Source organism: Melozone crissalis, unplaced genomic scaffold, assembly GCF_028551555.1.
Source record: "Melozone crissalis strain CALT ecotype California unplaced genomic scaffold, PUWL_Pcris_2 ptg000107l_1, whole genome shotgun sequence".
Taxonomy (NCBI): Eukaryota; Metazoa; Chordata; class Aves; order Passeriformes; family Passerellidae; genus Melozone; species Melozone crissalis.
The window spans coordinates 3,684,517-3,707,855 of NW_026535884.1; the positions used below are offsets into that span (position 1 = coordinate 3,684,517).

The 23,339-nt window shown below is 42.5% G+C and overlaps 1 protein-coding gene across 1 annotated transcript in view; it reads right to left on the bottom strand.

The window, feature by feature from the left end:
- The window catches only part of PLCH2 (phospholipase C eta 2), a 46,549-nt gene that overhangs the window by 10,140 nt on the left and 13,070 nt on the right, over window positions 1-23,339 (bottom strand). Inside the window, exons 2-20 of the mRNA XM_054291915.1 lie at window positions 20,897-21,043; window positions 19,803-20,046; window positions 18,801-18,930; window positions 17,623-17,793; window positions 15,728-15,821; window positions 12,197-12,400; window positions 10,736-10,856; window positions 9,364-9,535; window positions 8,997-9,104; window positions 7,664-7,822; window positions 6,834-6,926; window positions 6,268-6,368; window positions 5,860-5,957; window positions 5,355-5,537; window positions 4,480-4,587; window positions 4,179-4,303; window positions 3,698-3,782; window positions 3,129-3,275; window positions 2,162-2,241 (exon numbers count right to left, since the gene is read on the bottom strand). Coding sequence (XP_054147890.1) covers window positions 2,162-2,241; window positions 3,129-3,275; window positions 3,698-3,782; window positions 4,179-4,303; window positions 4,480-4,587; window positions 5,355-5,537; window positions 5,860-5,957; window positions 6,268-6,368; window positions 6,834-6,926; window positions 7,664-7,822; window positions 8,997-9,104; window positions 9,364-9,535; window positions 10,736-10,856; window positions 12,197-12,400; window positions 15,728-15,821; window positions 17,623-17,793; window positions 18,801-18,930; window positions 19,803-20,046; window positions 20,897-21,043 — 2,570 coding nt within the window. The remainder of the gene's footprint in view (window positions 1-2,161; window positions 2,242-3,128; window positions 3,276-3,697; window positions 3,783-4,178; window positions 4,304-4,479; window positions 4,588-5,354; window positions 5,538-5,859; window positions 5,958-6,267; window positions 6,369-6,833; window positions 6,927-7,663; window positions 7,823-8,996; window positions 9,105-9,363; window positions 9,536-10,735; window positions 10,857-12,196; window positions 12,401-15,727; window positions 15,822-17,622; window positions 17,794-18,800; window positions 18,931-19,802; window positions 20,047-20,896; window positions 21,044-23,339) is intronic.

A 23,339-nucleotide genomic window follows, 5' to 3' on the forward strand; every position in this document is an offset into this window, starting at 1 on the left:
CTGTCAATGTTCTTTTCTGTGTGAAAGAAAGGGTTTGAATTGCAGCCCTCCAGAGAAAGGGCAGGAGAGGGAGAGGCTCAGAGAAGGGGGAGAGTGGCAGGAATTTTATCCTGGATCTGCTTCACTCTGTGGCTGTCAGCGACCCCACAGGGGTGACCCAGCCAAATGTCACAGCTCATGTCCCACGAGTTGGAGAGCTCAAAGATGCTACCAGGGAGAGGTTGATGCTAATGAAGCCACCAGCTCAAGGCATGCAGGTGTGTGGTGGTGTCTGCACCTCCCTGGCACAGGAGGGGTACCTTCAAGGCGTCTAAAAACGCTCTGCTTCTAAAAGGAGACTTTTGTGACATAGAGAAGCCCACTGAAATCACAAACAGACAGAGTAAAGGCAGAGTAACAGTGAGGGAGGAGCTCAGAGATAGGCACATCTAGAAAAACCACAAGAAATTCTGCACTACATCAGCAGAACACAGAAGAGACAGAAACAAAGAAAAGCCTTTCCAGGAAACAGAGCAGTCTGAAAGAGATTTCACACATAAGTTAAGATTTTTTTTTCACCTAAGACTGTTTTAGTAATACCAAGGTACTGAGCAGGTGGAATATCTCCATTTATAAAAAAGTCTCAAAATGTAAATGTTTGCATTAGAATCCCTGGATTAATAAAGGATGGGTAAAACCAATTAATAAAGAATGGGTATAAACCAAACCAGGCTGAAAACTGGGGTGATTTTTCCTCCCATAATTAAGAGAGGAGAAAAGAAAAAATTCTAATTTGGACAGTAGTCTGTTAACCAAAAATCAAAGCAAAAAGTGATTCAGACAGACCAAACCAGAAAGGGATGTGCAATATTTGTTCCACATTTTCAGTAGTTTTTACTAAAAATTATAAATTAAAAAAAAAACAAAACAAAACAAAACCACAACACACACATTTTCCTTCCAAATCCTTGTATTTTTTCAGTGCACAGAATCACTTCCTAACACCAGCAAGCCCAGAGAGACTGCAGTGACAATGAGAAGCAATCAGGGAACACCAAGAAAAATCTATGTCCCCAATAAACTGCCAAAGTTTAAATGGGCATTTGCCCTTCCGCAAACTATCACAGCCAGTCACTCATGAAGAAGTTAGGAAGAGCAAATAATTATGAAAGGCTTAGGAAATTAAGGCTAAACAGAGAGAATTTGCCAGAGGAGGTTTGAATTGAAAATACTTCAGTGATGAAGAGGACGAACATTGGCCCTTCCATTAAACACTGCTGGCAAGGGCAGTGACTGGAGTTAAGTAACTAAGTGATTATAAAGTCTAAAAAATAAAGTCTAAAGTCTATAAAAGCTGTTTTCCTGTTCAGGATGCTCGAATTTCCCTCTGGAGGAGGAGCTGGGCATTCCCAGCCACTGGATGCCTCCTCCTGCTGTCACAATGCTGATATTGCATTTCACTGCTGCGGGACAAACTGGGATCCTGCAAGGAGCTCTGTACCTGATTTCCTTGGCATTAACAGCACAGATCACTGCACTCAGAGGACAGGAGCTGCCTCCTTTTTATCTGGCCTAGAACAAGTCTGAAATTAGGGCTTTACTTTCGTGGAAATTGAGATGTGGCACATTGAGAGTTGTTTATTTCCTGTGTGTGAAGAAATCACACCCCTAATAGCACTCAAGGAGTGTAAATATGTCCAGCTATTACCAGCATCACCCTTCCTCTGCATTTTAAGAGTTATTATGGCAAAAAAACCCCAAAGCAAATAAGCTTGTGGAATTCAATTAAATATAAAATGCTGAAACATCAGGCAGAGCCTCTAAAGCATCAGCTTTGCAGGGAACAAGTGTTCAAGGTTAAGATGTGTCACCTTTGGTTCAGCAAGGCGCACTCATAATCACACTATTTATATAAAAATGTGTGTGCTGCAAGGAAATAACCTTCCCCTATGGCTTCCTCAAAAAGGCACTGCAAGAATCTCTTTTATCACTTTCCCTGTGATTTGCCTTTATCTCCATGGATATTCAGAAAGATCTCAGGCTACCATGACAAGCACAGAGATCAATTTTACTCTAAAAGAACAAAAATGTCAGCCTGGCCCTTCACCCCCTGATCTTCCCTGGTGTGATACAAGATGCTGGCAGCTCCTGTGGGGGTGTTGCACACCACAGAGACACTCACCTTACCACAGATGTCATTTATTGCCACATGCACAAAGATGGAAGCCTCTTCTATGCCCTCCAGGTACACGTGTCTGTAACCTGAAACAGAGGGAGCAGAGCTGGAACAGGGCTGGGACAGGAGGAGCAGCTGGAGATTTTCCTTTTGTGAGCAGCAGAAGAGATCAAAGATCAAGGAGGATTCTCCCAGCTCCTCCTCCTCCTCACAGTGAGGATCCATCACCTTTCCACACTCAGGTGTGGCTGAGCCACAACACCTGCAAACTTCACCCCCATTTTTTGTCATGATCTCATAAAACAGCCCTGTCCTGTTTCATCCAGGCTCTGTTATTGCTGCTGTCAAGCCATGATTTAAGCTTGACCACATTCTCTCCTCTGGACTTTTAGTTCATTATTGAGACTGCAAAGCTTTCATCCAAGGTCAGTTTAGCAAGACTGGATGGGTTTCTTCAATCTTAAAGAGAAACTTTTTTCTTGACTTTGAAAGGAAAGAAAAATACACACACAAGAAGTTTTAATGAGAAGGAAGACTGAAATGAAAACAGAGGAAATTGTCTGAAAATGGCATTTAATGGCCTGGATCCCATCATTAGAATAGGTAACTTTCTGTTCTGTGTTAAACTACTACTCATAGTCACAAAACCAAGCAAAACCCTAGAGATTTTTCAAAAACTGGTGTGAAGAAAGAGAGGACAAAGCGCTAAAGGAGTAAAGTATTTCAAACCCTCAAGATTTACCCACCCTGCTTAGCAATCTTACCCATTTTATCAAAATCTAGTCCCAAAAATGTGGAGTTAATTGATTTAGTCTTCATCACCATATCAGTCAGGAGCTGACTGAGGCAGAGAACTCAGAGCCCAAACTCCAGCCTCTTGTTCTAACTAGAAATTTCTGCAGCAGAGACATTAATTTTGATTTTTCCCAGGAAAAATCCCAGCCCATTAATTTGGGATGACTCTTTCTCTCACCTGGCATCATGCTGCTGAAGGCAATTGTCCTCTGGCCGATGAAATCCCTCCCGATGGGGTCGTGGTCCCACACCAGGAACCGGATCAGGGCGATCTCTGGCATGTGCACTGTGAACACCAAGGTCTCCTCCCACATGGGGTTAAAACCTTCCAAAGGGGGAGTCAGCTTCAGGAATCTCATTCACAGCAAACAACAAGTCTGCCTAAGCTGTGGTGTCATTCTGGTTTTCCTGATGGATTGATTGTTCTTGGAAAATCCAATGTTCCCACAAGGAAGAGAGTTGGGTCTCGCCTAAATTTGGCCCTGCCTTTTGACCACAGCAAGGTCAAAACACCCTCCTCTCACACATAATGAGAAAACAAATGTTTTGTTTCATACCAAGACCTGCAGCATATTTATACCAACTCAACCAAACAAGTCAAATTCCAAGTCTAATCAACATTAAAATGCTGAAATCCAATTTTCTGTGCTTTGGCATAATAGGCACCAAATCTTATCTACTCTTATTTTTATGAAAAACTTGACTAAAAGAGGATATTTCAGCCATAAAAATCTCAGATTTTCTTACCATTATCATCAACTACTCTGGTTTGTTCTTTGAAGCAATCAACAGGTAAGCCTATAACTTCTACTTCAACAAATGGATCTATGATCTGAAAAACAAAAAAACAACAAATATTGAAAAGAAATAGTGACAAATGAAACCTAAGCAAATGGCTTTTACAATATGGGCACTATACATGAATGTCTGGGTAATTATTGCCCCTGAGCCTTATGGAGTGGATTATTAAATTGATATGGTCTCTCTGCCTTTTTTTTGCTTCTCCTGGAAGTATTGTGTTGGAAACTGAGGAAAATCATCAAAGCACTGCTGTGATGCTTAAAAGTAAAAAAAATCACCTGAAGATGTAGGATATTCATGACCTAATTTATTCATGGTCTGTGTCTCCTGACAAGTAACTGCAGGGTGTGAAATCCTCATCCTTAGCCCAGCCAGAATGGAAATAAACTTTCTGCACCACAAAATAACAATTACAGCTGTCCCATACCTCTCCTCTGTCTCCCAGCATGGAATCACGTGGTTTGGGGAGTTGTTGACCACTGATAATTCTCAGAACCAGCTGTTTCTTCAACTGACCAGGCAGTGGGTCTTCAGAATTTGGGTTAAAGACACCTGTAAGAATAGAGAATCCCATAATGTGAAAGTGCAGCATGACTTTAATTACAGATACCTCCTGGCTCTTTTGCTTCTGGCTTCAGAAATGAATCTTTAAACAAACTGTACCAATCCTCACACTCAGTCCTGTTCTGCAATCAGTGTTCCCCTGGTTTAATTAATGTTTTCCTTACCTTGACACATGCAGTTGGGTTTGAGGACATAGCCACAGTTCCCATTGGCACTGAATTTGGCCCGGTTCAGTTGCAGCATTCTCCCCTCTGACTGGTAGTTTAGTGCAACTATTAAAAAAAAAAAAAAATCAGATTCAAATTTGACTTCTTAGATGCAAAAAAAAATCAGATATCTTATGGAAAATTATTCTGTTATATTACAGCTTCAGGGAGGGAGGCTCTCCAGAAGAGCTGAACTCTGAAGCCCTCTTGCATTTGAGAAGTTCATTTATTTCCATTTACCAGACAGCTCCTGGCATGTAAGACACATGTTCAAGGTAATCAATGCAAGGATAGTACCAAGGAGGACTCCATGGTCAGCAAAGCTGGATAAGCAGAGGACTCAGAGTGTCCTAAGGGGTGATTCCAGTGCTCCTATTCAAACATCCCCTTGGATTAAGCTCTTTTTTGACCCAGAGATGGGGCAGCTGAGAGGTGTTTCAAAAACTTCTATTCTGTTTTTAGTCTCATGTGAAGGGTGAGACAATACAGATGTAATTAATCACACCAGCAGAATCAGAAGCCAACTGTTTCCTAATTACAATAATCTATAAGCATTTCTTGGCCTTTCAGCTTTTGTTACACTGTGTTGTAAATGTTTTAAAGCAAATCATCTAAAATTACCCCTTGTAAGCCTTACTACAATGCATCTTTCATAGTTCTATTTCTCCAAAGTATCCAGTCTTATTTGCAAGGCCATCCTTTGAAACTTCTTTCTGGTTCCATTTCTCTCCTAACAACATCTCTCCTATTCCACGGACAGAATCCTCTACAAATCCATTTCCCACAGCATCCCTCCCAAAATAAACCCAAAAAACAGAGAAGTTTGAGCTGACCAAGCTGGCAGCCAGCATTCCAGAAGGGCTGGGGGTTGTAGTTGCTGGAGTCCACCCTGTAGGAGGAGGGGTAGATGCGGGACAGCTGGTGCTGGTTGAAGCGCAGGTACTGGGCCGGCTTCTGCTGCAGGATCTGGTGGGCTTTGGTTTCACTGAAAGATGAAACCTGCCAGCTGGAAGAGACTGCAGAGGAGATTGGAGGTAATCTCCTTATTCATTTATTTATTATCTAGATAAAGCTTTCAAAAGTACATAGCATTAGTTCCTTTTTAGCTATCAAGCATCATTTCAGTGCATGCCACTCAGAGGGAACTCTGTTTTCCCTAAATTACAGCAGACACTGCTTATTGGGGCAGTTATGGTTGGGAAAGTGAAGCTGAATACGATGATGACCTCATTCTTCATTAAGAACTCTTCTTTTAATGAAAAGATATTTAAGAACATAAACCTTTCCATTTCTTTGGGTAGCAATTATTTTAGCTAAAAAACTTTTAGTTCAACTTACTTTCAGTTTCAACATCATGGATGCCAACAGACTTTGTGTATTTCACCAGGTCAGACAGGGCCCTGGACAGCTTCATTGTCTTCTTCTGTCGGCTTACCCTAGGAAGGTAACAAATTAACAGAACAAATTAACTTCCCACCAATTCAGGGGTAAATGTTATCTTTCATATTTAAAAATAAATCAGGGTAAAGAAATGGATGAGGCAGTAAGAGGTCAAAATGCGTAAAAGGTCCACTGTGCTTGGCTAATGAATCTGAACAGCACCAAGAGATCATTCTGGTGATTTTGTGGCAGACATTGACATCTCCCCACTGCAGCCACTAACAAACTGGCATCTAGACCAGAAGCAAACCTATTTAGTGAGTGCATTTATGCAGGCATATTTTAGCAACAAATCATTTAACAAACCTGCTGTAATGTACAGAGCTCCTGGCTAAATTCCCTTGAGAATCCGAATCATCTTCACCCTCTTCCAGGCTTGATGCCTTTTTCAATTTGCTTCCTTTTTTCTGTGCCAGAAGGAAATAAAACCATAATATCATAAGTGTGTGATCAAAGTTTGAGCAGCTGGCTACAATTCTGCTTTGTTATGCCAATGAGTGTGTTACTTAGAGAAAATGGAAAATGACAGCTTTCGTAACACTCAGCTCTGCAGCAAAATCTGCACATGGGGAAAACTCAGCCCAAGGTCTGAGCCTTGTTACACAGGAAGCACAAATCCTCAGATAAAAGGTGTAAATTAATTTCTGTAGTTCTCAGTTAGATCTTGGACACCCTCAGACCTTCATGTTGATTGAATCTGTGTTGTTATGCACAGTGATAAGCAGCTCCCCAGCCTGTCTGTTCAGTGAACAGCCTCACAGCGAGGTGCTGCAGATGTTGCAGTTATGAAATTCCTCTCCACTGCATGCAAAAATAAAAATCCCTCCAAGAATCCAAGCTGTGGTGCAGCCCTCACCTTGGCAGGGGCTCACCTTGCGTTTGGAGAAGCTGCCCATGAGGGACTTGCTGTGCCTCTTGCTGGCACTGAAATCTTCCCCGGATTCTGCATCATCCTCCAGTTTACTCTGAAGCAACCAAAGAGAGGAGAAAGAACACAGGAGCTCAGACAGAGTGCTCAGGCAGTCTCTGGATATCAGCACAAACAGGAGGGGATTTTAGCACTGACTATTCTGGGTAACATCTCTGCTAAAGGGTTTGGCAAGGCTTGGCCTTGTAGTGGCTCTCACAAGAACTCTCTGATACATCATGTAAAGCATTGGGTTTAAAATACATCCAAACTCACCCCACAGAATGTTTTGGGAAGCTGACTTTTAGTTCTCATCCCTAATTTAGTTTTAATCCCTGGTTATTACACCTGCTTATTGTTGGCAGATCTCCACTGTTTTTTTCATTTGCATGGAACAATCTTCCCAAAGTTTTTGTGGCTTATTACAAAGCCTAAAATGAAAATGCCTCATGAAGTGTAGTCTGTGGGCTGAGTACATTCTTATAAATTAGAGTTAATATAAAATTAAAATATACTGAAAATGCATAGAACATAGAGAACTAAGGAACAAAAAGAGCCCAACATTCAAAAGCAGTTTTTTTATAATGGAAAATCAAAATCTTTCTGTTGAAAAGTCATTTCAGAGTACATTTCATGCTCCAATTGCTGTGTGAGCAAGATAAATAGTTTGTGTATCTGACAGTGATGTTCACCTGGCATCATCATTAACTGCATGAATTCAGCTATGAAGCTGAAGTCAATACAAGATATATTTAGTAAACAATGAAACACAAATACAATTAAACACAAATTCACCTTCTTACTATCAGACTTCAGCCCAGCCTTTCCTGAGGATGGGAGAGTTGAAACTGTAAAATTGTTTGGATCTTCACAGTCACGGATTTTGGATTCTTTTATCAGTGAGTCAAGTTTCTTCTTTGCTATATTCTCCACTCTTTTCCTGTTAGCAGATGCCTGCAAACAAAACATTAAACCATTAAGCCAGGCAGTGATGAAGAAAGCATCATGTGAGTCCCATGTCATGATCAGGCTGATTCTGCAGCTGCAATAGGTGCAAGATCTATTGGGTGGAAGGGATGGGAGATGGTTTAGAATCCTCCTTTCAGCAGATCAAAGGCAAAATGCAAGAGAACTCCTGTTCCCTGCTCTGTGTGCACCATGGCCCATGTGGGAAAGTGAGGAAATAAAATTAAAAATAAAAATCAAGAGCTTTCTTTTCCACTCAGGTCTTTTAAGGGGTGACAGATTGTGTTCTCTCTGTAGACCCCAAGAATTCCCAGTTCCATTTGTCATGAAACAAGCTCTGATTTTCTGAACTCTTCAAAATTTCATTTTGGAAAGCAAACCAGGTGTAGCAAATCTCAGATTCAAAGCATCAGTAAATCTCAGTAAAGTGAACTGTTAATAACAAAGATGGTGCTGTAAAATACTGAAAAGTGATATGCTGACATGTAATAACTTCCAAAAAGCAAAGAAATTATTTTTCTCCTTTGGTAGTCTTATTCACAGAGAAGTTTCTCTTTTAGATCAGATCCATAATACAAAATGAGGAAATAGCCTGAGGGAGAGAGAATGAGAATGCAAACTCTCTCCAAGACAATCTGGTTTATGTCATTAAATGGTTTTGCTGTGTTTTGTATTGTTTCTGCAAGGTGCAGTGGAATTTGCCAAAAGATTAAAGTGACAAAAAAATAGACCTTTTAAAAAAGGATGAAGAAACAAGGGATTTTCAGATTGAAGCCAGCAGAGATTTTTCTTACAGTAAAAATCAATCAAGCTCAGCATTCAGCAAAGCAAAGGGATGCTCTGTAAAAATGACCACAATTTGATGTAAATAGAATGTTTTATTTTCTTTTTTTTTTGTTTGCATTTTAGGGGAAGCACACTGTGATGCACTGAAGAATCATGAGATATTAATACTCTAAACTTTAAACTTGAAACATAGCCCCTAGAGCAGGTGCTGCTTCCTGTGCACTTTTGTCAATCTGCCCCCATGAAGGTTTAGAACCTGAACCCCTTGTGATGAACCCCAAAGATCAGACCACACCCAAAATCCAGAGAGCTCCTCCAAGGTTTCCCCTCACTGGGATGGGAAGCCTTGACAGACATTTACACTCACTTCACTTACATCTCCATTCATTAGTTTACAGTCATCGTCAATCTCATCAGCACTGTCCTCATCAGAAACTTCTCCTTCCTCTGCATCCTCACTGATGTTGGCTGGAAGTTTCTTGCCCTAGAAGATAAATTTATTACAGAGGCAGGGGAGCATGCAGCTCTTGCTATGTCATATTCTAAAAAAAACCCCAAAATTATTCAAAGCATGTTATTTCCAGGTTCTTGTTGACGGAGAAGACATTTTTTATGAACCTTAAGTAGCAGTTTCCTAAGGTCTGCTTTTTGTGAAGTGATTTAAGTTAGGGAACAGTGATAACCAGGCAGAAATCATCACCACAAACAAGAGGAGGGGAAGCACACATGAAGCAGGAATTTACCTTAACCAGGATCTTCCCTTTAAGACTTGCTGGTGAGGGGAGCTTTGTGGAGTCATCGTTGTGCACAGAAGACAGATCCAGTTTGTCTCCCAGGATTTCTGTAAGATACTGAGCCATCTTCTTCTGCTGCACGATGCTGCAGTGGTTCTCAATTGACAGGATCACAGGGTACCTGCAGAAAGCACCAGCTGCAAATTTGGCTTTTACACCATGAGGGCTTTTCCCACTAACAACAGAGCACTGTCATACAGATAAACCTGCAGACAAAGCCTCTTCTACAAAGACAGCAAGTGTTGTTTCCAGTTTTAATTTCACTTTTCTCATTTATTGTTGATTATCCAGACCAAGGCCAAGGAACAACAATGCCTGGTTGAAGATAAGACTTGTGGAGGATCTACTCCAGTGTGGTCAGTGCCAGTAAAACCACACTGATGGTGGATTTCTCTTTAGAGGTGATGCTTTTTTAAGATCAGCACAACAGCCTTTTATAAAGGAGTTTTGCAGGATCAAACTATCAGGGATTCATTCATTAAAAATCAATTATTTCAATCCTGACATCTGGCCTTCATTAGCTCCTCATCAGGATTTGAGCCACACCAGGACCAAACTTTCCCCGTTGATTCTGTGGTCCCAGTTACCCTTTTTGCAAAGGTTTAAAAGCTGAACCATTTCAGAAGCACTGCCTTTGATTTGTTTACCATGACTTCAGGCAAACTGCAAAAAGTATCAGGCTCACAAGAAGTTTACCTGGTCTGAAAATTTAGTGCAAGTTTATTTTCTATTTGTAAAGGCAGATGGGCTGCTTTGGGGGATCTACTGGAAATTTTTTACAGTGATAAAGTAATTTCTATTTAAAAAAAACCAAAGGTTTTTTTGCCACACACATTTTGACTGTGTGGAGGAGGAGAACAGCAACTGCCAAGGTATATGAAACTTCCCATGAATAATGCTGATTTTCTGAACAATGTACCTGTAGGGAAAATAACCTCTTTCTGATGAACACTCTGCTTTGTCCACAATCAGGTTACTCTCTCTTTGGATCCTTTATTCCCTGACTTGTTTCCTATCCCTGGAGCACCCAGGTGTAGCCTTGGCAGCACCAGAGTGCTCATGCAGAGAGACAAAGTGGTTTAACTGCCACTAAAAGCTTTCACTGGCAAAACCTGCTGTTCCTCAGGTGTTGTACAAGCTCAGTAAATCCAGCTCCACACCTCTGTGCAGAGTGTCCCTACTCAGCTTTGCCTTGGTGTTTCTTTTCTGAAGGATTTCCACCACAAAACAACTCCAAATTCTGACTGGAATTCTGGTCAGGGATGCACAAGGATCCAATTCCTAGCCCTGAGACTGAGAGGTTGGCAGGCTGGATACATACTCATTCTTGATAAAGGCATATTTGTTGATAGTTTCAATCACATCTTTGAAGAGGATTTTGGAAGTCAGGGTGTATCCATGGTGGACAATTGGTTCCCCGTCCGGCCCGTCCCAGCAGTCAACTGCAGGACAGAAACAGAGACACCATCAGAGCAGGAGCAGCTGGGCTAGCCTCTGTGGGGGACAATAAAACCCTGAAATTCCCTTCAGCAGCCCAGCCAGGTTCATTCCCACCCTGCCCTCCCTCCTCTCTGTGCTGAACATCCCTCCTGGGAAGGAATTTCTGAACTAGGCCTCGTGCTGGCACCAGGTGACTGTTCCCACTGTCTGAGAGAGCCCCAAGCAAAGAAACTCTTTTAAAAATTGCTGAGGGCTTTATGACAGGAGAGAGGTGACAGAGAAAAGCATTGCTGTCATTGTGCTCCTGCTGAACCTGAAAAGGAAAGCAGAGACTCTCAGCCAGGCTGCTCACACCACAGGCCAAGCCAGGACCTGCCCATCCCCAGCCCGGCCTGGATTCTGCCTTTGTCTATATTATTTGTCTATTATCATATTTCCATGGAATGTTTTACTCCCCTGAAGCACCCAATGGCACATCCACAATCTAAGCAAACCATATCTGCCTTTTGAAAAACTGTGCAAACACTTTAATGGTGAGAACATTAAAGATGGTTATGAAAGAGGCAATGTCTCAGAAAGGCAGCACAAGAAGGGATTGCACAAAAAGGTCCCCTGGTCACTGCAGACACTGTCACCATTTCACAGAATGCTTCTCTGGGCAGAAATACCCACTTTCCTCTCAGGTGTGGCAGGAACTCTGCCATATTTGCCAGTCTGGATGTCACAGACTTGGCTAAGGCAGAACAAGCACCAGTGCACTCTGCCCAACATCAGCATCCTCTCTACAACAGTTTTACAGGTTTTTTTCCTCACTACCAACAAACCACTCCTCAAATGTTTGTCTCAAGAAAATTTGTCCATTCTATCACATTATTTTGTTGTTCCCTATGAAAGGAAAACACCATTTTCCCTGGCCTTTTCCTCACCTCAGCTACCATGCCTTCTGCAGAAGCCACAAATCTTTCTTCAGAGAGGAGAAACAAAATTACAGAGGCCACTGGCAGCTCCTTTTTGCTCTTTACCTTCCACACAGCGACAGCCAGACTGTAGCACCCATGCATACATGTCCACCCTGGACTGGGACATCAGCATCCTCTCTACAACAGGAGCTTTACAATTTATTTTCCTCACTACAACAATACCACTCCTTAAATGTCTGTCTCAAGAAAATTTGTCCATTCTATCACAACATTATTTTGTTGTTCCTTATGAAAGGAAAACACCATTTCCCCAGGATTTTTCCTCTCCCCAGCTACCATGCTTCTGCAGAAGTCACAAATCTTTCTTCATAGAGGAGAACCAAGACCACAGAGCGCACTGGCAGCTCCTTTTTGCTCTTTACCTTCCACACAGCGACAGCCAGACTGCAGCACCCATGCATACATGTCCACCCTGGACTGGGACATCAGCTGATCTCCCATGAGGTAGGTGTTGTGTGAGGAGGTAATGAAGTAGTGACTCAGGGGGTAGCTCATGTCCTGGTTCACTTGGTAATGCTCTGGGTTGAAGATGTCCCCCGATGGACTCCGCATGTAATTGGTGAAACCTGTCAACAAACAACACTTTAAATAAGGTTTCATTAATGTTTCACAGTTTCATCCTTTTTGTTGCTGTAACATTCCTAAATCCAGCCTGAAATGCATCCCTATATTCACCAGCATGTTTAAGATAAATAAATAGCATCACTACACCCAAACTGTCACCATGACCAAGTGTAATTATTGCTTTTCTCATTGCTTTGTACATTTTCCTGGTCTGCCTTTCCTGAGAAAAATATGTCTATTTAATCCAAATTACTTATAACTTGTGTCAAAAGATTCTGCTAGGACATTGGGTCACATGGCATATAAAAGCCTCCAGAGATCTGCAGGCATATCCTGGAGCTGCTCCTCATGAAATCTTGTAAGATCTACAGTACTGCGATACATAGAGACAGTTTTTGATGGCCCAAAAGAAGAAAGTCTCCTCTCCTCTTGCAGTATTTTCCCAAAAAAACACCAAAATAATGACAGTGCACATTGGCTTGTACAAGCTACACTCTCTAATTTGGAAATGACACCGCAAACCTGTGGAGTGGGGAGCTCTGCAGTACTGCACTAATGTCACTCCAGAATTGACACTGAAATATCAATTATCTGTGGGGCTTTCACTGATGCTACCAGGAGAATTTATTTTCCAGAGCAGCGGGATGCTTGTATATCCTGCAGGCATCATCACCTGGGCCCTCTGTGTATTGCAATCACTACTCTTGTTCAGAAGCAAAGTTTTAGCAAGTTATGATTTAATCTTTGTGTGAAATTGCTGCTCTCAGACCTGCAGCAGACATTTGTGCACATATCACAGCCACTTTCACAATTCAGACTGACATAAAACACTGTAACTTCCACTTCAGATCTCCCCCAAAGGTTTTTCTTTCACCACCAAGGGAAAGACTCAGACTCCCATTCACACCCTGGCTTTGCTGACAGTGCTGATGCCTTTGGTCAGTAGGTTTCTGCTTCAAGACTTCCAATTCTGCTGACATTTCACTCATTCCATAAATGAATCAGTGCCCCTGCAAAAATGCTGCCAGGCTTCCAAAGGTCTTAACACACTTTGACTGTGACAAGAGAAAATGTCACCTTTATGATGGTCCTTCTGGGCTACACATTTGGTGTTGATGAAAGTTTTATTGAAGGAAAAGAGCTGATAAACACAAACAGCAGCCAAAACATTTTGAACAGCACACTGGGACACAGTGCCAAGGAATTCAACCCAGCCCAGCTGAATATTGAATCTCTTGGAGCACCAATGATCAATGAGCACATCAGTGATAGAGCAGGAAAACAAAAGATGAACCAAGGCAGAGCAGCCACTGTGGCAAATGGACAGAGCACAGAGTGTGTCAGCAAACACACAGCCACCACTGGTGGCAGGCAATCAGCTCTTCCTGCAAACCATTCAGCTGCTGCAAGGTTAATTCCACCCAGCACTGGGAGGGCAGCTGCTGCAGCAGCACCGTTGTTTGCTTTAAGCTCTTGGTAAAATATGATGGTTGCAATGAGTTCACACTGACTGGATTTATCAGTCCTACAAGGAAGAAACAGGAATGGAGGAAGGTGCTGGTGGCAGTGAGCCCCATAGGACTGCACTCAGGGAAGTGCACGGTGGCACTTTGATCAGCACACAAAGGTAAAGGGTTTCTTTAGAGACTGTGAATGAGCCCATGGTCACAGGCCAGTCCAAGGTGCTCCATGACAAAAGCCAGCACAGCTGAGGGCAGGCACGTGAATGAACAGGAAAGGACAAAGAGCACTGTTCTGTTATCTCACTACTGTTGAGGTGCAGCCAGGTGTGGGCAGGATGCTTCTGTCAGGGCTGCACCAATCTGAGGAATAATCAGGCAGCTTCAGCTTCCATGGCTGCATTTCAGTCCCCAGGGCAGCACTGGACTTGTTTTCTGGGAGACAGGAGACATCTCAAGTCTCAACTCCACACAAAAACAAGAGAGGAATAACTCCTCTGTGTGTGTGCACATATGTTCATACATGGTGTACCTGCACAGATTTATGATTTTTAAGCAGCTCTTCCTCCTTTGTGAGCACCAGTCCAGCAGTGAGCCCCTGTCAGCTCCTCAGTCACCTCTGTTTGGGCGTTACCAGAAATGTCCTGCATTAATTAAGCTCTAGATAAGGTCTGCTTTGTTCTGCTGCACTTGCAGCAAGTTACTGGAGGGGTTAAGATCACAAAACCTTTTCCAGTTGTCTCCAAATTATCTCACCTTCTCCTTCCCCTTGATCAGGAGCAGACACCAGCACAATGTCACCATGCTGGACTCTCTCTTACCTTAACCCATAAATTCTCTAATGTTTTATTACCCATTCTGAGGCAAAGAAAGTGTACAGATTTTGTTGTTGTTGTTATTGTTTTTCTCTATGGAAACTTACAATACTTTGAAAAGCCTACTCTTTACTTTTTTAGGTATGAGGAAAGAAAGATAATGAACTTGCTTATTCATTATTTATGTGACTGCAACTGTCTGTAAAGACCAGAAAATGAAAAGAATGTCATCTGCTCCCTCACTGGCATTAGCATAAGCTTTAAAATAAATTGAAAATTTAGTCTGGAAGTAGAACAGACCTTGACCCATCCTAAGCAACCACCTTACACATTGTACCAGAAACTACCCACTTCTTCCTGCAGGAAACCAAACAACTTCTGTTCTGCCACTTTTCAGGATGACAACACACCCACAGAAATGGACAAGGCTGATTTTCTAAACGTCCAAGAACTTTTGCACAGAACCTAATTCCTCAGGAAAGTGCTCCCTTCTTGGGGCCAATAAATCTGGCTGAAGATTTACTATTTAGGGGAAAGGACTTACAGCCAGCCCCCAAAATAACAGCTACCACCCTGGTGGTGCAGCATTGGTATATTTAGAGAGAAGGCTTCAGCAGCAAAGGTCAGGAAGGCAGGACCAATTTCATCTATCATCCCACTCAGACATTTACTCTGGATCACATCACTCCTCTTATATTAAGACTTAATTTGATTTTCAAATTGATTTGATTTCCAAAAATACCTGCAGGAATGATGCAACTAAATTCAACTGTATTTTCCAAAAGCACAAATAGAGACACCTCCAGTTCCAGCTGACTTTCAATGACTGCTTCTTCATCCTGATATGTACCTTTCAAAACTCCTCCAAAAAGATCTGGGCTTTTTTGGTTTCTCAGTAAATGGTAGATATTTTTAAAAAAGCAAAAAGGCTGGAAACATACTTTATACAACATGACAAAATTCTACATCTCTATATTCTGCAAGCAGCAGCAATATTCTCCTGAGCATTGAGCCAGTTCCCTTTTCCCCACAAAAGCTGCACCAGCCAGCTTACCATCAATTCCCAGGGCTCCCTCCTTCTTGTTCTCTGGGCATGGCTCAAACTTGCTGATGATTTCCAGGCAATGTTCTTTAGTCACATTTGTCATCTGGAAAAGCAGCAGAAATGCAGTGTTAACCATTAATCACAGCTCCTCTGAGCTCTCTCCATCTCCATCCAACAACTGGGCAGATTGTCCACGGTGGGACTGAGGATTTCCAGTTCCCCAGAGGGATTCTCACTCCTGTCAATCAGTGTCAGGTCAGATCAGAAGGGGAGCTCTCTGTGAAAAGTTTCTGTGCTATTGGCAGCTGCCTGATGCCAGAGTTCTGCTTTGTAGGTCAGATCTGTTGTTAGGCACCACAGAGCGTCCAAACAGAATGAGCTTTGCCACAAACCAATGGGATCTCTTCTCTTGTAGGATTAGAGGATTAGTTTGCATTATCAAAGGGTTTTTTTTCCTTTAAAATAAAACAAGAAAATGTCTCATCTTTATGCAGCAGACAGAAAAATCTGTTAGTAGCAGGGAAACAGAGAAACAGGACATAATGTTCTCAGGGAATCTGCTAACTTCAAGGTTGCTCTGCATTCTCAACTGGAAAAGAAAAGACTACAAAGGGAAATATTTGTCTGTAAATGTTGTCATTTATGAAACCAGGGTCATTAATGCTGAGCTGTAACTTTCTTTACATAATGCAGTGTTTTAGTGACTTAATTTTAACACAATTAATACTCCTGCTATTAACTGTTGATGTATTCTCTATTATCCTGATATTATTTAACATTCCTGCCCTGAATGGTCCAGCAAATCCTTTCTATTAGATGCTGTACATGAAAACACAGCCCTTGTCATCAGAGTGCAATAAAGTGACCATCAATTTGGCAACACAGAATCTTTGCCTGGGGGAAAATGAAACCACCAGCACATCTGCTGCAAGATCAATGGCTTTTCTGGGGGTAATTTAAAACCTACTAAATAAAAGTAAAAGAAGAAGACAAAAATCTCTAACTCTGGATTTGAACATCGATGATCCTGGGTTCAAAAGATGAAGCTCTGGAACACCAGGTTTGCCTGGAATGGAGTAAAGATGTTTTCCCTGTCCATGTTGTATGAGAAAGGGTGGCAAGGGAGAGAATTCCCCCAGGCAGGATTTGGCCATGTCAGTAATTAGCTGAGTTGATTTCTGTCCTGTGGTGAGTGTTCATTTTCCCTTCAGCATCTGGAGGATCAATTGACCAATGAAATGGAAACACAGCCCACTTATCTAAGAAGATAACTGCCAGAGAGGTGGATTTTTTATTCATTCCTTCCATGGACAATGACTGAAAATCATGGACATTTATGGCTTACAGGCAGGAAGCTTCAGAGAAGACCTTGAGAGGAAAAGGGCAAAGAAAAGTCAAAACATTTGTTCCTGCAGCACTGGACTTAAATCACTCTGAGAAAATTCCTTAGGTACTACAATGTGTTTCAAAAACTCTCCTATACATTAATCATCCTCTCAACTGCTCCTTGAAAGATAATCTTCCAGTTTACACACTGAGATAGTGTGACAAAGTAATTCAGAGTTTCATCATGGGCTGGGCGCTGTTTCACAAGCAGAGCCAGGAACACCAGCTTTGCTCCAAGGTACTGAATACTGGGAACAGACAGATGCTGATGGGATTGCTCAAGGGAAACACATGAAAAAAGAAAGCAATTCTAGAGATTATATTTAGAGGCACATTAAAAGACTCTACAGGAAAAAAAATGGTAGGGAGAGCAAGAAAATTCAAGAAATAGTCCTAGATGAAAATCAAGAGACATCTGTCTCTTTTTCACATGCACAGCATTGAAGTCCCCAAATCCTTTTTAAATTCATTCCCTGGGAAGTCCTGCAGCTGGAATCCTGCTCCTGGCTTGGGCCTACCTTCTGCTCAGTCTCCAAGAAGCGTTTCAGGTCATCTGTGTCCAGGTAGTCCTTGTGGTTGCTGTAGGTGAGCATCAGCAGGTACAGATCGCGCCGCGTCGACATCATCTTGTAGAAGGCACAGAACTCCTCGAAGTCCAACGTGCCCTGGTTGTCATCTGTGTCAGCCTCCTGCAGCACACAGCAACCACACAGTCACAACCCAACTGACTGCACCAATTTTAGATAAATAAACCCGTGTGTGAGAGTGAAGCACTGGAATTAAGTGCAGGTTGAAGCTGCGTGATGTGGCTGCTGGAACTGACTGATCTATCAGCCTTGTCACAGGAATCCCCTGCACAGCTTTGAACCTCTCCCATGGACACATCCATGCCAAAAACAACTTTGGAGGTTTTAATTGTTCCACAGGGAACCCTGCTGAAGGATTTCTTCTGTCTATGGCAATTAAGTGAAGGCAAGTTCCCCTCCAACAATACGTGTGTGTCTGGCAGAATTACCCACTCACATCTTCAGAATATCATTGGAGCCCAAGTCATCTTGAAATTAATTTTATATCCAGGATTTGAGAGGATATCTGTAAAATCCATGGCCATAAACTAATAAGATCTGGAAGAATACTAATTTTGCAAGCAAAGAAAAAAATCATCAGGGATTTCACATAAAGGCTTGCTGGTCCCTGCAGGGACTTTGTGATAACAAAAGCTACACATCTCCATTGTTGCTCACTAAATTGGGCCAAGGTCAGCAGAACACAATGTTAAACAAACAGCTCTCAGCAGTGCAAAAATCTGACTGATACAGAAGTTTGCATGCTGGGTATTTTATTAGTACCAGCTACCAGAAGATATTGGATGCTTTATTTGATAATAATTTTAGAGAGAACATTATTGGAGGAGGAAACATGACTGGGTTTCTGACCTAAAAAGTCTAGCAAAAGGGCAATCTTGGAACTGTGTGCTTCATGTTATGTAACACCAGAAGGTACCTGGTGTGTTGCCTTTTTCTGTGCATAACAACTTATCTGTGACGTGTTTCTGGAGCTCTTTCCAATTTACCAAATGGACTGTGTAGTATCTCTCAGTACAGTGGAAATAAACCAGCTGCTGAAGTATTTGCTATCTCTCCTACTGGATTTCATGTTAAATCCTTACTTTTTCAGGAAAAAACATAATTCTTACCTTAAACATTTGCTTGACTTTCTGTCGGGGTAGGTTCACATTCAGTTTGTGCATGAGCTGGAGCACTTCACTAATACTCAGACTGCCATCCCCATTTTTATCTGCCTCATCAAATGTCTGCTTCAACCACATTGAACAGGAGTTAAGGAACAGCACGGAATATTGAAGAATATTACTGAACATCATGGACATATGATTTTTTTCACATTAGGAAACCCTGCAAATGAGACTGGGAATGAAGGGTCAAGCTAATATCTAACTCTCCTTGTGTTAGTTCAGGAAGAGCTTCTAGGCTTGCTGTGCTCAACATGCCACATGTGCTCTGTGCCTATTTGACAACACAGAAGAAAAATTTCTGAGTGAATCTCAGTGTTACATTGTGATGGTGTTTGCAGGAGTCTTAGGATGAGGGAAGAGATGAGGATCTGATTCTATGTTTCAGAAGGCTTGACTTATTATTTTATGATATATATTTTATTAAAACTATACTAAAAGAATAGAAGAAAAGATTTCATCAGAAGGCTAGCTAAGAATAGAAAAAGAATGGAATGATAACAAAAGCTTGTGGCTCGAACTCTGTCTGAGCCAACTGACTGTGATTGGCCATTAATTAGAAGTAACCACATGAGACCAATCCCAGATGCACCTGTTGCATTCCACAGCAGCAGATAACCATTGTTTACATTTTGTTCCTGAGGCGTCTCAGCTTCTCAGGAGAAAAAATCTTAAGGATTTTTCAGAAAATATCATGGCTACATTACATCATCAAATTAAATGGATGGTTTTACACTGGGAGTGAGACTGAAGAATGTACCTGTGTCTTTTTCAGTCCACTGCACTCAGTCATCTCCATCTCCAGAGCAATCCTCTTCAGGAACTCTGTCTCTGGAACCAGGGAATACAGTGGGAACTGCTCTGAAGCTCTGAGCCTAGTGCTTACTTGTAGCAAAGCAAACACTGTAAGGAATCCTGAGCTTGTCCCAGGCAGCACAGGAAGGATATTGGTCTCTGGTCCTTTGGCGTTTGGAGAGGCTGTCCTCGTCACTGATGCCTGCCATCAGGTACTTCAGCCCTGTGATCCAGGTGCGTGCCTCCTCGGCGCTGGAGGACACCAGGTCCAGGGACTCCATGTGGTCCCCGTAGTAGATGCTGAAGCAGCAGTTGGGGTCGAAGCTGCCGTCGGCATAGCGCTGGAAGATCTCCGACTGCTTCCCCTCACACACCTCCTGGATGGAGTCGATGGAAACTGCAGGGACAGCAATGGCTGGGAGCAGGCCCAGAGACATCCCAGGGAGGGAAAGCCCAAACCCCACCCTGCAAGGCCCCAGTTCATACAGGGGTTGCCTCTGACTCATTTACAGCACCCTACACCCCTGGAACCTGCACAGCCAACCGCAGCACCTTCAGCTTCATAAACAACCCATCATTAAATCATTTACTGCCCTTTAAAGTCAACTACAACACTGTGGAATCCTTTGAACCCTTCAGGAAAACCCCAAGGGCCTTGCCTGTGAAGCAGGTACCATAGATAGAGTTTTCCCCACCTAGGCTGAAAGAGAGGACCTTCCCCATAGTGCTCTGCAGCACTATTGCCAATTAATGTAGATTGCTTCCCCCATTGGCCAGATGACCCTGCCCACCCCAATTATTCATCCCTCATTGCCCCTACAGGTTGCTGCCCTTTGCCCAAGCCCTTTTCCCTCAGGTTATTGGCCACTGACCCCGTACTTAAGTCTGTGCACAGCACATGCTCCTGTCTTTTGTCTCTGATTTCCCTTCAGTGTGCTGGAGAAAAACTTCACTGGAATTTATCATACAAAAGGCCCTTCTGCCTCTCTTTGCTGAGCTAGCTGTGGTGAGTGTGCTGTGTGGACTTGACTGCTTTCCCTGAATGCTTACCCAAGATAATGGATGCTGTTACCTATTTCCCAATAAGCTTTTCCACAGGAAATGCTTGCTGGGAAATAGGTAACACCATCCACCATCTAAACCCCACACTGCCACACAACATCTCTCACTGAGCCAGACCCTTCATTCTCCTTTGTTTACAAGGCCCCAGGAGGGGTCAGAGGGGAGGTTCTGTGGCTGACACTCACTTTTGGCTTTCTCATTCTTCCGAGAGGGTCTCCAGCGAATGCAGGACCTGTGGTCATCCAAGTAGTAGAAGCGGACGAGCCCCTTGGAGCCTCCTCGGAGTTTGATCATCTGGGTGCCCGCCTGCATGGAGCTCATACATCTTTCCACTGAGAGGGAATGAAGAGAGAGCAGTGAGCCAGACCTTGCTCCCTCTGGAATTGTCTTTACAGGATGAAAACACATCAAGCAGCTGCCAAATGAACAGCTCAAGTCAAAGGAGAAGGGTTCCTGTAGTAAGAGGTTAGGTGTAAAGATCAAAAAAATCAGGAAGATTCTTGGTGGCTGTGGACTTACCTGTAAACGTGAAAGTTTTCATTCCCATATTGATTTATAGGAAATGATCATATGTTGGGACCAGCACAAGGTATGTGCCTTTCTCAAGACCATCTCAAATCTGATCTCCTACAACATGTAAACCTTGTGCTGGGCGCAGGGTGAAATTTCACCTGGAAACTGGAATCCTTGGCCAGCAAGGTCCTACTGCTTCTATGGATTTAGTCACTGATCCTATAGATTTGCTTAGCAAGAACCTCACAAACTTTTCATCTCCCAAACCCCCATTTTCCTAGCAGGAGGTTTCTCACCTGTGTTGTACTTTGCCTCTGTGCCTCAGGACCTGTTCCATTCCTGAGGGTTTGGCAGAATCCCAGACAGTGCAGCCTTAAAAGCCACGAGTGCTGGGAGAAGCTCCCTGCAAGGGTCTGCTCTGCCCCTGCAGGGACCCTGCCCTTTCCTGGGAGCCAGGCTGGGCCTTTCTGGAATCCAGCTGCTGCAAGGACTGAGCTCAACAACTTCCATCCGACTGTGAGTGGCTGGCTCTGTCCCAGCAATAAATGCAGACTCACATTTTCTGCCAAGTCTCCCATTTATTTCCCCTGATGACAGAGCAGAGCCTGTGACCTGATTTTCCTCTGACTTTCTGCCTGATCCGTTTAAGTAAAATTAAAACTATTACTGTGTTCAACATTCTTTTTTTTTTCAGCCCTAGAGATGAGAAGTGAAAATTACTGCTGAGATTCTGGATCGAAGAATGAAAATTAATACATGCAGTACACATTCTAATTCAGAAATAAATGCAAGGAGATTCTGAGGTCAGCTCTCTTTTATCAATCTTCTGCCATCAAGATAAAAGATGAAACAGTGTCCAGATGAAAACACTGATTTCACGTGTTCCAAAATGCATCAACACCAACACAACAACTTGGGTGATTCAAGTCCACCTCTCAGGCAGAGGCAAAACAAGATAGGTAAAAAGAAATGGGAAAAAGCTTTGATGTCCCTGTGCTTTAGAGCTCATGTTCAGATAAAGTCAATTAATTCACTCTGGAAAAGGTTCAGCAAAATAGACTCATTTGAAAGCAGACCTCTATGGTACAAGAAAATTTTAATTTGAAGGCACAATTCTGTTGAGTTCATTGTCCATGTTAATAAAATATTCATGGAGAGAAGGTGTGGAATTGAGAGCAAGATAATCCCTGGTGTAACATTTTACTTCTTAAAGCTGGACCCTTGTCTTCAGGCACAGATACCTTTAGAGAAAATCAATATTCAGCAGGTATCACCATAAAGGCAAGAGCTGTGCCAGAAACATCCACTGCAACATCAGATCCAAACTCAGCCCAGCCCTCTCCCAGACTCAATCTTTTCAATATCTGCTTTCATTCTGATTCAGAAGAAGAGAAATGTTTCTCAGATTTACTGAAATAATAATTATGGGAAGCTTGAACTTATTTTGATTTCACAAGGTTCATAGGGTTTTTGGAAAAAAAAAATTCAGTCAAAATATCTAATGAAAGAATTTCTCTGAACAGTAATCACACACTGTTCAAATCACTTCAAATCACATTAAATCACATTAATTTTCAAATCACATTAAATTTCCAACTTCCTCTTTGGGAATTATAGCAGTAAATAATCTTATTGGAAGAAATCAGAAGAGTAGAAATGGGAAAGTATCAAAGATCACACCTGTTACAAAGCAGAAGATAATAGTACCAAAATAAAAGTACCAAAATAAAACCACACTTTCTGCAACACCCATTTACTTTGCTTTTGCATGAAGCAGGAACACGTTGTCTGCTGTTAAAATTTTAATAAGCATCCTTAGATTGCTTTTTCCATGCTGCTGTTTATTTTGCTGCAGGATTTCTCCCCCAAAGCCACCCTGAGCACCTCACAGCTGCCTGCTGCAGTTCCAGCTCCTCTGGACTGAGCTTGGGTGATCCATGGCCAGCCCAAATATTTCAGTGTTGTTCAGTTTTTGGGGATGGTGACACAGGAGGGCACAAGAAATCTCTCCCTTCCCCTGTGAGAGCAGATTTTGTGTAAGGAAAACCCCAAAGGGAATGCAGAGGTGTTTGCAAGGGCCAGGACATGGAGCAGGGACATTTCCCCACCTGTCCC